Consider the following 18,039-nt stretch of genomic DNA (forward strand, 5'->3'; position numbering starts at 1 on the left):
GCACCATATGCTGGAATAGTTCCGAGGGCAAGTTAGTTGCCAGGGCTTCAATTCACCTCTGGTAGCACTTTCTTCCTTACATTCAATTATGACTTTAAAATGGAGGCAGAAAAGAACAGGGGAGGAAGATAATGAAGCATAAGTCAAATGTGGCAGGTGGCAACTTCCTGATAATTGCACTTTCCCTCTTAGCATTTCATTTCTATTCCTTCATGCTGCACAGTAGCCTGTGGAAGGAAAAGGAACCCGCCACAGAAACAACTCCAAAGGGTCAAAGGCAACAATATCAAATGCAATTTAATGACATTTTCTATGAGAGACAGGGCAGAGATGAAGTAGCAGTTTGAGTTTGTTCAAGTTATTGTCTTTAACATTATAAGAAAGCGTAGAAAATTATATATACATTAATTCAGGGCAAGTAAAATGCTTCTCAATTTCCTTTCTCTTTCTTATCTCAATACCCTAAAAAAAAAGATTGAAAAAGGTTGAGGAGTATTTATAGTATAGTAACCAAGGTGAAATACTTTCAGAAAATATTGGAAAAGACAAATTCTAACCCAGGTAGTTCATGTGATGACCTGATTTGGGGGGAAGTTAATGTTTATCTACACTAGATCTCTTGGATTTCTTTTCAGTGAAGTTTTTCTTCAGCTGGCTATTTTCCAGGTGAACACAATGGGGAACTCACCAATTCTTGAAGAAAATCTTATGAACAAAATATCTGAAATTTAACAATCTGACTAGGAGACGCCACTCATGATGCTATTTGCAGCTGAACCTCAATCAAAGTCTAAATCTTTGGGGTCCCACCCATGATCCCTTCCCCTTTCCCTTAGAAATGCATCCAAGTGGAAACTTTAGCAACCCTCACTTCTTCCATCCCTTCCACTGAAACCACTGGGATCAGAGTAACTGATGCTCTACTGACCTTGAAGATTCTGCCTGCTTCAAGGGACTTAGCAGGGAGTTTCCAGTGACTCTTGTCCTAGTGGAAACTGTGCCCCAGATTTAGAAAGAGTATTGGTCTGGGTAGGCTATGGATTGTGAACAGGGTTCTTACTGGGTTGCAAAAAAGTGAAGTAGCCAAGTAGGAAAGTAAGGCCCTGGGCCCTGTTCTTCATGTGACATTCCTTGGCTCATTATATTTTCTGTCCCTCAGCTTCATGCTTTACGGGGGTCCCACTTTTGTGTAATGCATCTTACGTGGTGTTTGACACCACTGCTTGCTATGTCTCTTGAATGGTAGATATTTCCAATTTCTAATTTCAAGGTAAAACATTTCTTTAGGTTTTGGCCAGCGTGTCAGAAAGAGGTAGGGAGGGTGACCTGTAAGAACAAGTAACAGGAAATTTGAGCTTTATAGAGCTGGTTTTGCTTTTTGGATTGGGATAGCCAATAGGCTGAGTTTGTGGAGCCCAATTTTTCCATGAAAGCCACCAAATAGAACTTTCCACACTAACAGCAATAGGGAAGTGTCTGGGGGGAGAGCAGAGGGTGCCCTTTGGCAGAAAATGCTCTTGAAGCTGCTTAAGCCTCAGAGTCTCTTCTCCAGAAGAGTTCGTGTTTCTCCAACAATTTGCTGTTCCGCTGGCTTGGCTGTCATTTATGCCCTTGTCAGTATGGCCTTCCAGGGCCTTGCTTCTCCTTCCAAAGTCCCCTCTCCCACCCTGCTGTGCTCATCAGTAATGTCTAGGCAGTGGTATTAAGTCAACCCTCTGTATCCACAGGTTCCACACCTGTGGATTCCACCATCTATGAATCAAAAATATTCAGGAAAAAAAAAAAGAAATAATACAACAATAAGAAATAATGCAGTATAAAAACTATTGACATAGCATTTATGTTGTATTAGGTATTATAAGTACTCTAGAGATGATTTAAAGTATATGGGAGGATTGTGTAGGTTATATGCAAATACTATGCCACTTTATATAAGGGACTTGAGCATCTTCAGATTTTGGTGTCCACGAGATTCCTGGAACCAATCCCCCAAGGATACTGAGGGATGATTGTACTGTTAAGTGCTTAACAACTGGCTTTCTAGGGAGAAAAATCCCTGTCTAGTAGCATTTGCTAATTTCCATGGTGTGAATACTTCCACCATGGCTAATTTCAAGCAATCACCATGACGTCATAAATGTGGAGCTGGAAGATGCAGTGCAGCACATTATTGTATAGTATGTTCATCATACAGATGTGATAGATGTAAATAACCCCAGGAGCATAGAGAATAAAAAGAGTAGTGAAATAATTAGGAAGTGATGAGTTTTAAGTACTTTTGACCTTTGCTTTAAATATAATTTATTTAATTGTAAATGTATATCATTTTTAATACTGACTGTACTTAATTAACAATCAGTTTGCAAAATTCCTGAAAGATTAACAACCAGAATACAAGCCAGCTCTAGTACTCCACTAGGTCTTGGGCTGAAAAAAGAGGGAGAAAAAGGAGAGCTAAAAGGCCATATCGAGTATGAAAGGACTAAAAGGCCTCTATGCATTCACACTTTATGACTCGGCCCTTCTGAGCCTTGGGTCCACATGTTCATAGAAATGACATGGTTGCTGTTGATCAGAAGCCATACGTGCCCAGTCCCAGGCCCAGCTCTGCCATTTTCCAGCTGGGTGACCTTAAGCAAGTTGGCTAAATTCTCTTAGCTTACGTTTCCCACCCGTAACATGAGTACAATAAAGAGCACCTGCTTGCTAAGGTTGTTATGGAGATTACATGATCTACTCTATTCAAAGTACGCAGCCTACTGGATCATATAGAAAAGCCTCAATAAGTGGTAGCTTTGAATACTATCATGATTACTACGCTGATCTATTCCTAAAATGTCCAGAGTAGCCACAGCTAGTGATGGGGTACACCAGGTACAGATTCATGCAGATACCGATTGTTAAAGACAATCTTCGTGTGGCCTGACCTCCATTTCGGCGTCAACCATGTATTTAGGCTCAGCCTCGAGAGGAGGAATGCTCCTCTCTCCACACCTCCTGAAAAAAACCTCTGGCAGATGCCTGAAGTTCAGATACTGGTAACTCATTTTTCACTGTTAAGTGCGCTGTCTCTCTAGGCCTTCTTTTAAAAGGCAATTACTTCTTAGAGAGTGAGTCATTAACTCTAGCACCTTGGTGTGAATGAGGCAACCAGATCCCAGGGTTCTGTGCAGGGACTCCTGGGACTCTAAGGTGAGAAACCTGGGTGTGGGCAAAGGGATTCAGAAAGGGCCTGGCGCACTGAAGCCTCCATATGCAGCCCACCCACTTCCTGGGCCCCCTGCTTCCAGGTGGACTAGTGCTTTTTTTTTTTTTTCTAAAGAGATAGAGTTGCCCAGGCTGGAGTTAAACAAGTGGTGCAATTACAGCTGACTGTGACTTCAACCTCCTGGGCTCAAGCCATCCCCCTGCCTTGGCCTCCAGAGTAGTTAAGACTATAGGCTTGTGTCACCATGCCCAGCTGATTTTTTATTTTTTGTAGAAATGAAGTCTCACTATATTGCCCAGGCTGGTCTCAAACTCCTGAGCTCAAGCAATCCTCCTTCCTTGGCCTCCCAAAGTGCTGGGATTATGGACATAAGCCACCATCCCTGGCCTAGTTCTTAAAGCAGAGATGCTTCTGAAAGCAAATCTACTCCAGTCTTTCTCTCCCCGCTCCCTCAACTATCCCAGGACTAAGACTCAGTTGATGCTCAGGTCCTCGGTCCACTGGTGAGCTGGCAAGACTGCTGAATATTTCGGGTCAGTCTTTCTTCAAGAACACCAAGTTTGCAGTCAGTTGATCTGGGTTTTGGTTGTGGTCTAACCACTTGATGCGTGACCTTGAAAAGATCACTTCATGTCTTAGAACCTCTATTCTGTTAGTATATTGAGGATACTAATGAGGATTAATCTGAGACTCAAATGAAAGGGCCCTTCAGGAACTATGAAGCTCAAATACAAACTGCTGTTACCATTTTCTATTCCCAGTTCTTGGTTGTTAGTTTGCTCCTTCTCCAGTTCTTCACATATGGATATGGAGAGGCCTTTTGGGGAGCACCATAGATGGAAGATAATAATACATTTCCCATGCTTTGTCCTAAAGCTTTCTAGGAATCAACATAAAAGCTCCCATCTGGGATCACTTATTCATAATACAGTCTTGTGTGCAGTGAAAATAACCTGAAGTCATTCCCAGTGTGGCTCAGGTAACTTGGCACAACCAGAAGGCAAAGGTGATGTCTGCAGGAGCCCTAGGGCCCTGTGAATGTTAGTTATATTCTGAGTGAGGTTTTGTTTGTTGATCTGGAGCACCTGTGATGCTACACAAATGCTTTCAAAGTGGTTGAGTCTCAAAAACCAGGAGAGGACCTGTGGCTTCTAAAGGCATGAGACTTACAGCCAAGGGGGTCTTAGGTTCTGGGAAGGGGATTGGGGATGCAGTGAGGAGGAAGACAGCCAGTCTCTCCACGCACAGACGGACCAGCTTCAGGTGTTCTTGGGCATCTGTGTGATTGGAGGAGGGTGGCTGGTGCCCTGGCAGGGCATCTGAGAGCTCAAAGAATGGGCAGGCCCCAATCCTTTCCTTGCAACTGCAGCATCTGACATGTGCCTCCATCTGTGGCGATGTTTTTTGCCCCTCTCAGGGCTCTGATGGAATGCAGTCTCAGCCCCAGGGGCCCAGCGATTACTGTGTGATCAGAGCAGCCTCTGTTATTAAATCTTCTATTGACTGGCACCTCCCTTCTGGTGCATGGGGTGTAAGTTGGCAGCAAAAGTGGCAGGAGAATTAACCCAGTTGTTGGGGGAAGGGTGTTGTGTTTCAGGATCAGTTATTTTTGGTGGAGAAAAAATTGCAGATGGCCAGCCAGGGCAATCTGCCTGAGACTAAGTAGTCACTTGGAGGCCCGCCAGGACCCAGCCGAGGGAGTGAGGTGCAGGAACAGGGCACGGAGAGTAATGTCTGGTTGGCCAAAGGCCCATTGGGCTCTCATGGGGATGTGCTGGGAATGGGGTGCCTGGCTTCTGCAGTGTCTGGAGAGCAGCCAGAGGGAGGGATAAATGTGATAAAAAGGAGCTAGAAGAGGTCCTACTGGGAAGGCTTACAGGTGTCCAACTTAGAACAGAAAAGACAAAGTTGAGTAAACATGCTGACTTTCTTCAAATACACGAGAGACTTCTACAAGATGTTGATGAATTGTTCTGACAACCAAATAAGAGAAAGCAGCCTGCGCAGAGGCAATATGGATTTCCGTCACTGTGTCATTCACACTGCAACAGGTGCTGAATACATACTTGAGCCGTGGTCACATCCATGTGCTGAATGGGACAGTAGGAGCATTTTAGAAAGTGAGGAAAGGGAATAGAGCCTCCCAGGTTTGTCAGTGATGGCCAGCCTGCCAGGTCAGAGATCCTGGGTGCCGCCCTCTGAGTTCTTTGCATTTGATGCTGAGTCCTGGTTCTGCTTTTTGCATGATATGAAAGAACTGCACCCTAGGGAGGAACTGATGGATTTTATAACATGATAATAAAACTCTCTGAGGAGGGAGTGCCCTCTCAGAGATGGGAGATTAATTTTATGTTCTCTTTTTCCTGTTGCTTTTCATCCCCACCCCCCATCTTGCCTATTCTTTTCTACTACTTGCTCAACAGAGGGCAAAGGGGTTTTTAAGAAAGCACCAAAAATCTGAGGACTTCGATTCCAGAGCAGGAGAAGACGACACAGCCTGGGAACAAGGTGACAAGAGCCCGTCACAGGAAGGTGGGCCTCTGACTACTCTCCTGAGCCCCAACATCAACCTGAGCACTCAGCACACAATGACACCTCTAGCCCAGTCCCCAGCCTTGCGGTGGAGACACGATCTCCTCATGCCCAGCTAGCTCAGCTTTGACCTTGAGGCTCCTGGGAAGGTGTCAGAGTCATGTCTGGTTGGTCTGAAATGTGATCCATCTCTGAGCTGGGCCCCTTCCCCAACCTGCTGACTGCACACGTTCAGATTTAGCTTGCTCTGAAATAGACTGAAAAGAGAAACAAGAAATGATTCTCACACTAAGCCTCCTTTCAACCCCAACAGTCTGCTTGATGGTGTTTTGATCCTTTCGAAAGCAGCGGAGAAAGGACTTGGAGGTGACAGGAAAAAACTATTCTGATTAAATCTTACAAACATTCTATAAAACAACACCAACAAGACAGGACAAATGTCACACCAAGATCTTAAATTACAGGATGTTTACATAATATAATGCCCATGGCAGACAAAAACTAAATCCCACAAAGTACCTGAGACAAAAAAAATAATAATAATTAAAGTTAAAAAAAAAAAAGGAAGGAGAAGAATAAAAAGGAGTCTGGAGTCCTGGCATTGGGAGGTCCGAGGCGTTTCCTAGGGAGGCTGTGTGGGGAGCATCCGTGGCTCCTAGCCTCACATTTCAGCTTCTGAGGGGCGGACCTCTGTCTCGGTGATGGCAATCCCAATGGCAAGGCTGCCGTTGTCAGAGAAGAGCTGTGCCAGCGAGGTGTTGAGGACGAGGCAGTCCCCGTCCGTAATCACTGAGTCCACGCACTCAAGAACAGACCGGGGGGTGGCCTCCCACTTGAGGCGCCGATGGTTTCTGTTGAGCTCCAGGCGATAGGTGAAGCAGTCGGCCTGGGTGGGGGTCCCAATCAGCATCATGGTGGCAAAGAACTGGGGGTGCCCTTCATGCCTCTCCTGTTTCCTCAGCACCAACAGAAAGTGGTGGCCGAGGCAGGAGTGCATGATGATCCAATCAGCCGGCGCGGGGAGGTGCATGTCCGTGGCCAGGAAGACGATCTCAGCTCCCTGGAGGATGTCAACCCTATGGATCTGCCGCAGGTGGGGCACCACCACCTCCAGGTGGCCTTCCCACTGGCAGGAGAACAAGGGACACATGCACAGGCAGGGCGTCACCGGGGTGGCGTGTAGCCCTGCATCCTGGTGGTGAAGGTGGTGGGGGTGGGCGTGGTGGTGGAGGTGGTGGTGGTGGTGGTGGTGGCAGTGGTGGTGGGAGAGATGGTGAGGGTGGAAGCTGCCTTGCTCTGGAGCGCTCTGAGTGACGGCACGCCGACTGGACACATACTGTAAGGAAAGAGAGGAACGTCAGTGCGGGGATGAGGCCCATCTCTCCCTGGCTGCCACTCCCCTGATGTTCAAACTGTTAAAAAGCAGATCCTCCAGTGCAGGCTGAGAAAGGTTCATTTCTTAAACAAAAAACGAACAAACAAACAAAAACAAAGGACAGAGTGGGCGCCTTGGGGTGGGGGGTGTTGAGATTCTGAAAACTCAGTCCAAGAAAATGCAGTATTTATGCCTTTGTGGTTATTTAATAAGATACACAAGCAAATAGGCAATTTCCTCCTCAAGTAACATGCAGTAGGATGGTCATCAATCATAAAGAACAAAGACAGCTGGGTTTTTTTTTGTGCTTTTTTTGATATTGTTGATATTTTTGTGCAGGCAATGGAGGTCAATAAATTTCTTTTTCTATTTTGTCATAGTTATCAATTTTAAAACAAAATTTACATAATGCCCATTTGTCCTTCCAGTGGAGCCAGGGATTGTCCTGTCTTGAGGGCCCTTCTCCTGCGTCCTAAGGCATCTGGTGGGATGCAGAGCTGATTGTGTGCAGTGGGACTACAGTCCCTAAAGAGAGAGTCCCCACTGTGACTCCTGAGACTTTGCCACACCAGGCAAACTTCTACCCTATTTCTAGCTCTTTGCCCCAGAGCGGCTTTCCAGAGCCTGATCACCAGGCAGCCTCCACCTGGAGAATCTCCCCACCTTCTGTTCCTCATGGTGGTGTGCCCACAAGTGCCCCCCAAAGCACCAAGAGCTGTGAGGACATCTGATCAGGTGTCTGTGAACATTTATTGAGCATCTGCTGTGGCCAGGCCCTTGCAGGGATACAGCTGTGAGCACAATAGATACTGTGTCTCTTGGTGTGGGTGGCACAGACATTACTACACTTATAATTAATTATAGTTTTGACAAAGGTCCTCCATGTGACATGAAGACTGTGATTCATATTTTTCAGCTGAAGAAACAGGCTTCAGTAATAACGTGATGGAGCCTGCAAAACTGGTAAGTGAAAGACTGGGATTCATTTTCACGCCCCCTGACTCTGAACACAGGAGCACGCCCCCATCCAGTGATGCCTGCCTTCAGCTCCCTCCTCTGTTTCCCGAGTCCTTCTTTTCCGTAATTAGCCTGCATGATCTAGGTCACACAGAGAAGGTGGCAGCTCTGCAGTGCGCTCCAGGCATGAGTCGCTCACCTTGCAGCCGTTTCCTAGGCTGTCCTCAGGTAGGGAGTGTCCCTTCTGCCCTAGCTCTCCAAATGCTTTCTGGACTTCAGATGCCTTTGGGCGTTTGCCTCCTCACCCTGCTTCAGTTCATTCCCAAAGTACAGAGGACAGGGGTGAAGGTCACCAGCCACTGTTGCTGCCAGAGTTTCTGTTTCCCCTGACTCCCTGTGGCTAATAGTGAGCCAGCTAGCTTCCTTTCTTTAGGGCATTCAGGACACACATACACGTACATACATGCACAGTCATGCACGCAATACACATGCATGCATACACACACACGCTCATGACACATACATGTGCGCACACACACACCACACACGGTGCGCTGGGATTGTCACCCTAGTGATGGAGGTGACCTGGAGGAGGCGGGGTCCAGATCAGCTCTCCGCTCCAGTTGCTAGTTCCATCTGCTGGTTTCTGCATTCTTCCCCCAGAAGTGTCATCTACAGGGGCTCTTCCAGTAGCGCCTGTCCTGCTCCTGGATGGTAGCTGCTGAGCAGCCTGCTGTCCTCCATCCTGCAACCCCACCTGGCTGCCCTTCCCCAAGGGGAACAGTGTGTCTTCAGCTATGAAGGAACAAGCTGTGTTCCAAAATCCTGCTAGTGATAAGTCTGACTTACCCCTCAGCGTTAAGTATGGGGAAGGAAACTAACTAGTATGTAGTATCTACTAAGTGTCAGCTGCTATGGAAAGGAGGTATTTTTAAAACAATTATTTCATTTAATTTTTCACAGAAAAGATCAATTTCCTTATTAAAAAGTAAAAATCTGGCTTTGTCCCCACCTGCCTGCTGGTGGCATGGACCATTTAGTGATTGGGTCAGGGGGGGTTTCTCCCCTCTCCTGGGATCATGCAGGAAGCCCAGGGCCCACACCTTCCATCAGCCAGTGTCAGGACCCTCCAGTGGACCTTCCCACTGTCTGCAGGCCTGGTAGGCAGGCAACTTCTTCTCCTATACTCAAGAGGACCCGGTCTTGGGCTCTCATGAAAAACCCGAATGGTGTCCTTCTTCCAGTCTCTGAGAAGACCCCTCTCTACCAGTCTTTACAACAATCAGGAGAGAAACATTTTATGTTTGTCTTACAGATGAAGAAACAGAGACACAGAGAGATTGAGTCACTTGCCCAAGTCACACAGCTCCTAAGGGCTGCAGCCGGGAATGGGGCCCAGATCAGTTAACGGTGACAGATCATAGACTGGGAGGATCACAGGCTGGAGGTCAAAAGACTCTAATCGGTTTCACTGTTTACGTGTTCAGTCAGTTCTCTCATTGGCAAAATATTTATCTCAAGGGCATGTTAGGAGATCAAATGAGAGAATGCCTGTAAAACGGCGTTACAAACTTTATCAAGCGTTGCCTCAAGGGGGCATTTCCATTTAGATGTGGTTTTGGGTGAAGACTTGGCAGCCTTCCACTGCAGTCTGTGCCTGCCTGTCTCCATTCTGATCAACTCACTTTCACACACGAGCAGCACTCTGGGCTGAGCACAGGCCACCATAAAACCTGGAGAACCCAGCCTCACACTTGGCCTGGGGCCGCCAGTCCCAGTGCTGACCTGTGAGGACAGATAGAATGTCCTGAAATCCCCATTTAGAAATGACCTCTGGGCTTTCCCCTATTCTTTCCAATTTCACCATATTCTTCCCCAGATCCATTTTCCATCTTCTCTATCCTGACCTGTACAGCTAATGTCAGAGATGGGAGGTCAAAGTAGTAGGGAGGGAGTGAGAAGAAATACCTGGATCTTCCTCTCTCCAATCTCTGCCAGTGCCTTCCATTGGTGAAATCCAAGCAGAAACCTACCAGCAAAGGGAGTCCAGCAGGTGCACTCAGCAAAGTTTGGCTCCCTTTGAAAGTGGTACTGGGTCAGGCAGACGAGTGAATGGAGATATTTGCACCTATGTGCAAATATCTCCATTCCTCCTACGTGATGCTGCTGATTTGAACAGGCTGGGGCTCCTGGGCTGAGTTTTGATGGGGCTTATGGCAGGGGGAGAGAGAGAGAGATGCCCGTAGTTCATTAAGCCATTCAGCATACACGTACACACCACACATCATGTGCGAGGGGCTGAGAATACTGAACATAATAAGCTCCTTGTTCCTGCCTCACTAGCTCACTACGATTGTGTGAAAGCAATGCAAAAATGCAGGGTACACCAGGGGCTCTGAGAGCACCGAGTGGGGGAGGTAGCTATTCTAGCCAGTGTGAGGTGACATTTAAACTAATTGAAGCGTGAAGGGTGAATTCTCTAGCAGAACAGGCAAAGGGCTTGCCGACAGGGAAAAGAGCAGGTTTGAAGGAGCTGGGTGTGAAAGAACATGGATGTTCAAGAAGTGACAAGAAGTCCCAAGTGGCTGACAGGGAATCTGGTGGAGATGGAGAGGAGATGTTGGGTCATATTGCCCAGGCCTTGTAAGCCAAGCTGAGGCTCTGAGATGGCACCCAGTGCATGGTGGATATTAGCAGGAATATCCAAGAGACCCAGCTATGTGCTTTAGGGAGCTCCTGTGGGTAGCACGATGCCTGCTACGCCCAGCAGCAGAGCCTGCTCTAAGCTGGTCCTCAAAATGGGGCCAGCAGCAAGACCCAACCCTTGTCCAACCAGCAGACCCCAGCAACGGTCATTCCCCCTAGACTCTCCCGATGCTTCCTTGTGGCTTCATCTTCCACTAGCCTTTTTGTTTTTTAATTGCTGCTGTGTTACAAAGCAGCCAAGGGTATAATCCAAAGAGCCTGAAGTGAATAACTATGCAAATAGAGTGGGACGTGATACACTCATTGAGACCTGTGTACTTGCTGTGCCCTGGGAAGGTGCTCAGAATAAACGCAACCTTAATTTTTTATTTCTTCCTGCTCCATCTTCTGATGCAAAATATGTTTCATTTAAATGATCCTTGGGTGAGTGAGGTCACAGGGCTGCTGGCAGGGAGAAGGGATTCTTTTAATTGGCAAAATGCTAATCGTTTCAGAAAATGAATTCCAATCTTCCCATCTAATACAGTGGATGTGTGAGTAATTACTTTCCTTCACTAAACTGTTAATGCAACATTAGTGATTACACTAATTAAAACTAATGAACTCTTACAGACTGATAAACCCCTCAGTCAGTCAGTGGATGCCTTCCTTCCATTGGCTGTGTTTAACTTCCCATTTGGAAGAGAGATCTTGAATTAACCTTTAGAATAATGCGCAAAATTGGGTTTAGCAATGTTAGGCTTTATAGGTTGGGGATAATACTTTCTCTAAGCATTAGTGAGGCCATTTCTACTGAGGGTGTAATTGAATTTAAAAACACATTCCTTAATTTGATCAGCCACACTCCGATGGTTGGTAATGGCCCTCCAAATCCTGGCTTCCGAAGGGGAAACCTGCCTCTGGAAATACCACATGACCCTTTCTTTGGCCTCTGCTCCCTGTGGTCACCAAGCTCACTTAGAGGATTGCTTTTCCTTTCCACTTGCTTCCAGGAACATTGCCATACATTTTCGCTGGAAGAGGATTTTGTACACAATTTTACATGGCAGGCACTTCTTTGAGTTTGCTCATGCCCTGATTTGTGAATATTAATTAACTGAAGTTTTTAGTCCTGGGTGAAGTGGGGAAGGCAGCAATGCTATCGATGCAGTTCACACAAAGGGAGAATGAGCAGGTTGGGGTGGAGGGTAGGGTAACATTTCTGGGCAGGCATCAGAGTACTGAGGTAAAGTCCAGGTCTGAGCCAAGTTGGGAGTCAGGTCTGCTAGGAAGGGAGAACTGACCACTCCAGGACTGTGCCCTGCACACAAAACTCAGGAGGACTCTAGCTGTTTCCCAACAGGTAAGAAATAAGTTAAGCCAAGAGAGAAAACAACAGTAAGGCTTTTACCACCGGGGATAGGAACACCTTAATTAGAAAATGTATCTTATGCTCCTTCTCCTCCATATCAGATTCAGCTCTTGCTACATAGATGGATGAGATCTTCATGTGGACAGTATGAGCATGTCTGCAATTTCCTTTAAAATACTTTAGAGAATGTGATATAAATCTACCTACCTGTCTATCATCTGTTTATCTACCTATCTATATTTTGAGACAGAGTCTCACTCTGTCACCCAGGCTGGAATGCGGCGACATGATCTCGGCTCACTGCAACCTCCACCTCCTAGGTTCGAGTGATTCTCCTGCCTCAGTTTCCTGAGTAGCTGGGACTACAGGCGCCTGCCACCATACCTGGCTAATTTTTGTATTTTTAGTAGAGACAGGGTTTCACCATGTTGGCCAGGCTGCTCTTGAAGTCCTGACTTCAAGTGACCCGCCTGCCTCAGCTTCACAAAGTGTTGGGATTACAGGCATAAGCCACCACACCTGGCCTAAACGTATGTATTTTTAAACTATACTCTAGGGCCTGTTAATTCCTGAATCGGGAATTCGAACATCAAGATAATCACCTAACATTGTATTGGAAAAGTCCATACCTGAGATAATGACTACAGTGGCCTCAATTAGTATTCATATTTCAGATTCACATCAGATGCTGCTAGTTAACACTTCCACAGATGTTTTGGTTGGTGAAATTAGTAGTTTGTTAATCAGCATACTAGATGCTAGAAATGGGCTCTAGTTGAGGAAATGAGTGGTTTTTGAGTGGTAAAGATTAGTTAAAATAGTGCAGAGAGATTTCTCACTTTATGAATGGGTCTTGAAAGCTGGTTCCCTAAATATCCTTGTGTCCAGCTGCTAAGTGTCAGGATTTCTGGTGCTCTGATGCCACTTCTTAACTGTATTGGAATCTTGCCTCTGAAATACCACTGCATACAAATTTTCTTTACTGGTGATCAAAATTATGTAACTTGAGTGTGGAGGCATTGGTTAGTACACATAGAAGCCTTGAGTCTTGACCTATCTATGCCATTGTTTAGCTAGAAAAGAGGCTAATAGGCTGTGACTTTGAAAAGATGACAACTTTGTGAACAAAACTGTTTAAAACCAAGACCTATGGGTGCAAAATAATGAAAAGGGTCCATGTGGATGTCTTCATAGACACCGGTCCTATGATCTCAAAAGCCTCCTGACCAAGCTGGTCTTCTTATAAACACATTTGCCAGCCACATGGGAAAGAATAGGTGGATGACACTGAAAAAAATATATCTTTGAGATCCCAGGGCCCTTTAGTTTCCAGATCCTTATCCTTGGCTGACAAGCGTTAGCTGATTTATCCATGAATATTTTCCTGCTTGCTGAGTGCCTTCAGGACAGGGACTAATTGTTTGTGTGTCCTTACTGCTAGTACAGTGCCCGACATGCAACGTATGCTTGCCATATATTCATAACACAGATCGATGCATTAGTAACAGCTTCCAATATGAAGATCACACTGGTTCTGTCCTTTATACCATTCAGGTGTGCCAGCCACTGTCCCACCTGGCATTGTCTGAGACAATCAGCTGCCGTAAGACAGGAATGCTGCCTCCCTACCTGACTTGTGAAGTAGTTAAGCAGCAGTTAAGATCTGTCCGCACAACTCACTACTTATTTCAACTTGCATTGAAAATCACCAGTTATGGCCAGGTGCAGAGGCTCACGTCTGTAGTCCTAGCACTTTGGGAAGCTGAGATGGGCAGATCACCTGAACCCAGGAATTTGAGATCAGCCTGAGCAACATGACCTCGTCTCCACAAAAAATACAAAAATTAGCCAGGCAGCTGTGGTCCCAGCTGACTGACATAGAAGGATCAGGTTAGCCCAGAAGGTTGAGGCTGCAGTGAGCTGAGACCATGCCACTGCACTCCAGCCTGAGCATGGAGTGAGACCCTGTCTCAAAAAAAAAAGAAAAGAAAAAAAAAAATCACTAATTGGTAGCCTTTTCTCCTCAAGTAGGTTGGAAGTCATTGAGGGCAGAGGTTGTATTAAGTTTGCCCAGTGTTTAGTTCAGTGATGGACTTGCTGTGTCTGACATGTAGTAGACTCTCAATAAGTGTTAGGTTAGTGCAAAAGTAATTGCGGTCTTTGCCATTACTTTTAATATATGCTGCTTGAATGAATGAATGAATGAATGATTCATAAACAGATCCCTGTTTTGGACCATATCAATGGAAAGGCTGTTTGTCTTCAGTCAGAGGCTCTGTCCTCTACCCTTCCATCTCAGGTGCTATAGAAATATGGTGTGTGTGTGTGTGTGTGTGTGTGGCCAGGTATCCATGGCTGTGAGCTCCTCAGGAAGGTGCCCTAGCAGCTCCTCACCCAGAACCCAACAGTGATGGAACACAGAAGCTGCATTTGACCCTGGCCAAGAGGAGGGTACTGACACATGCCCAGCTGCCAGTGTGAGAGGTATGATAAAAGCTTTGAAGAAGAAATTTCTCCTGCCAGAGAGGTACTTGCTTTGCTTTTGCTTTTCACTGAGATTACTTGATGCTTCAGGCATTCTCTTTTTCATAATGAATTGCTTCTCCCAATTTGGGGAGGACAGTCTGCTGGGTTAACTCAGCAAATCAATCTGGCCACCTCCCAGATTGCTCTAGGCCAATGTTCCCCTCCTGCACCTTGGCAGGACCCCTGAGCTAAAAAGGCTGGATGCCTTCTCACTTCCTTATCCATTTTCTGTTAACAATCACCAGGAGGTAACTTTAACCCAACCAAAGATTACCATAGCTCCTCCAGCTGTCCCTACCCATGATATGAGGAGCTAATGGGTTGTACCCACACAGAACCCCAGAGCCCACCCTCTAGACCACACTCTGCATAAGTGGGATGCTGGAATTCTCTACCCAGTGTCTCTAAGTCAGCTTCCTGCAGCCTGTGCTCTTTCTGGGATCCATCTTCTGGAAGGCAGACCATTAGATGTGAGGTATGGCCAATGGGTGACTATTTCGGGGGTGGGGGTATAAGCACAGCTTGAATGTGTGGGCTGGGGTGTTCACTTGCCTTTGTAAGAGACTCATCAAAGCCCAGGATGAAGCCGGGTTAGGAAGAAAGTGAGACAGGTTGCTACCTGGGAGCTGCCGCCATGCCACTTATTATGAAGGTATAATTTTTTTTTGTTTTTGAGATGGAGTTTTGCTCTTGTCCCCTAGGCTGGAGTGCAATGGCATAATCTTGGCTCATTGCAACCTTCGCCTCCTGGGTTCATGCAATTCTCCTGCCTCAGCCTCCCAAGTAGCTGGGATCACAGACAGGTGCCATCATGCCCTGCTAAGTTTTGTATTTTTAGTAGAGATGGGATTTCACCATGTTGGCCAGGCTGGTCTCGAACTACTGGCCTCAAGTGATCCGCCAGCCTCGGCCTCCCAAAGTGCTGTGATTATAGGCACGAGCCACCATGTCTGGCCATGAAGGTATACTTATTAAGGTAGGAGGACAGAATATATTTTGAGAGTCTCATACCTTGTTTTTTTCTTTTTGAGTATTTATATAGACAGTATGTGGACCACCATGTGTACTTTTGCCTCCCGTCTTGCAAATCTTAGGGGCAGACTTGTAGTCAAACCACACAGAGGAATGCTGCCCTGTCCCTATTCTTTGGCTCTGCTTTTCATCTGCGGGGTTTTGAGTAAGCTAATGAGTCTAATCAATCTTGTAGATGAAAGACTTTTTCTTCAAGGCAACTTTTTGTGTAGTTAGACTTTCATATCCGTAATTGGCAAGTGAAACCTGGGGCTTGTGTGAACAGTTTAAAGGTTAACCTTTTTAATTACCCAAAGCTGCATTAACTATGAGCCTTTCTTTAGGATGACTTTAGAACCACAGCAGTGACTGGACACCATGTCCAGAGACTGTCCCGCCAATCTGGATAACCTCAGATTGCGAGCAACAGTGTTGCCCACACTGTTGTGGCTGGAGTCAGTGCCGTAACCTTTGAGAGGAGGCAGGTTGCTGGAAATGGTTACACATGCAAATGCAAACTGCAGAAGCAGATGTGTTAGGAGGTTACAAATGGGCAGAGGTGTGTCCTGGGTGGCCTGAGACAATCTGATGCCTCCAGGCCACATGCCATCCTTGTTTCCCTGAGTTCTTCAAAAACGTCATGACCAGGAACTCCACAGTACTCTCTGCCTCCTCTGTTCCCTATCCCCGATTAAGTTGTGTTCATCCTTCAGGGGTTCCTTATTCTGACTAGGACAGGTCTGTATGTTGCATGCTCCCTTATAAGACGCAACAAACTTATTCAACATCTAGTCTTCCTGCTAGACCACAACAAAGGTTCCAGGTGGTTGAGTACTGTATTTCTTCCCCACTGTATCCGAAATGTCAGCACAGTGATTGGAACATGGTAGGTACCCACGAAGTATGTGGGGAGAGGATGAACAAATGACTCCTCCCATTGACCTGTTACTCTAACAATTCAACCACTTCTCACCATCTGACAGCAGTCACCCTCATTGCCTCTCTGGGCTACACAATAGCCTTCTAACTAGTTATGATAGGTTACAAGACTGCCCCCAAAAGATGTGTTCACATCCTAATCCCCAGAACCTGTGAATGTGATCTTACTTGCAAAAATTGTCTTTGTAGATGTAACTACGTTAAAGACCTTGAGAAGAGATCATTCTGGATTGTCCAGCTGGGACCTAAATCCACGGACAGCGTTCTTAGAAAAGACAGAAGAGGAGAAGACACAGACGCAGAGGAGAAGGCCATGTGAAGATGGAGGTAGAGATTGGAGTGATGTGGCTGCAAGCCAAGGAACACCTGGACCCACAGGAACTGGAAGAAGCAAGGAGGAATTCTTCCCTAGCACCTTCAGAAGCTGTGTGGCCCTCCTGACACTTTTTTTTTTGAGATGGAGTCTTACTCTGTCACCTAGGCTGGAGTGCAGTGGTGTGATCTTGGCTCACTGCAACCTCCGACTCCTGGGTTCAAGTGATTCTCCTGCCTCAGCCTCCTGAGTAGCTGGGACTGAAGGCACTGTAGACTGGGAATGGCCTCGCTATCAGGAAACACTAAGTCTACACACACCTGGATGTAGCCTATAGGTCCTTCCCAGGATGACTATCAACTCCATACCCATGTACTAATACCAGAGATACAAAGGATGTTGTATAGTGCTTAGTCCAGACCAAGAAGGCATAAGTGGTAGATGTTATTATCATCATCATCATTATTGCACAGTGATGTGGTTTGACTGTGTCCCCACCCGCATCTAATCTTAAACTGTAGCTCCCATAATCCCCACGTGTTGTGGGAGGGACCCGGTGGGAGGTAATTGAATCATGGGAATGGGTTTTTCCTGTGCTATTCTTTTGATAGCGAATAAGTCTCGTAAGATCTGATGGTTTTATAAAGGGCAGTTCCCCTCCACACACTCTCTTGCCTACCACCATGTAAGACGTGCCTTTGCTCCTCCTTCACCTCTGCCTTGATTGTGAGGCCTCCCCAGTCATGTGAAACTGAGTCCATTAAACCTCTTTTTCTTTATAAATTACCCAGCCTCAAGTGTGTCTTTATTAGCAGTGAGAGAATGAACTAATACACACATCTAGCTGATTGAGGTGTAAGCTAAGGAAATGCACTCTCCATAATTTCTAGGATCATGTATGAATAAGATTAAATCATAAAAACACTAATGTCCTTCCACATCTCCCTTAAGACCTTCTAGCAATTCTCACCAGGACCAGTAAGTTTCTAAGATTAGTCATTATATTTCATTGTGTCTCTCCTTTTTTAAAAAAATTTATTTTGATCTTTCCATAGATAACCAGTAGTTGTTTAGAATGAGAGCTCATCTTTAAAAATCTTCCTTTTAAGTATAGCTAATTT

The 18,039-nt window shown here is 46.0% G+C and overlaps 1 protein-coding gene across 3 annotated transcripts in view; it reads right to left on the bottom strand.

Moving 5' to 3' along the window:
* Positions 1-279: 279 nt before the first annotated feature.
* The window catches only part of SIAH3 (siah E3 ubiquitin protein ligase family member 3), a 231,123-nt gene continuing 213,363 nt past the window's right edge, over positions 280-18,039 (bottom strand). The window contains exon 2 of one of the 3 annotated variants that reach the window (XM_055244550.2): positions 280-7,076. In XM_055244550.2, the coding sequence (XP_055100525.1) occupies positions 6,402-7,076 (675 nt within the window). In that variant the 3' untranslated portion in view covers positions 280-6,401. The remainder of the gene's footprint in view (positions 7,077-18,039) is intronic. The other 2 variants (XM_063619141.1, XM_063619142.1) reach the window with 2 other exon arrangements.

Source organism: Symphalangus syndactylus, chromosome 15 (assembly GCF_028878055.3).
Source record: "Symphalangus syndactylus isolate Jambi chromosome 15, NHGRI_mSymSyn1-v2.1_pri, whole genome shotgun sequence".
Lineage (NCBI taxonomy): Eukaryota > Metazoa > Chordata > Mammalia > Primates > Hylobatidae > Symphalangus > Symphalangus syndactylus.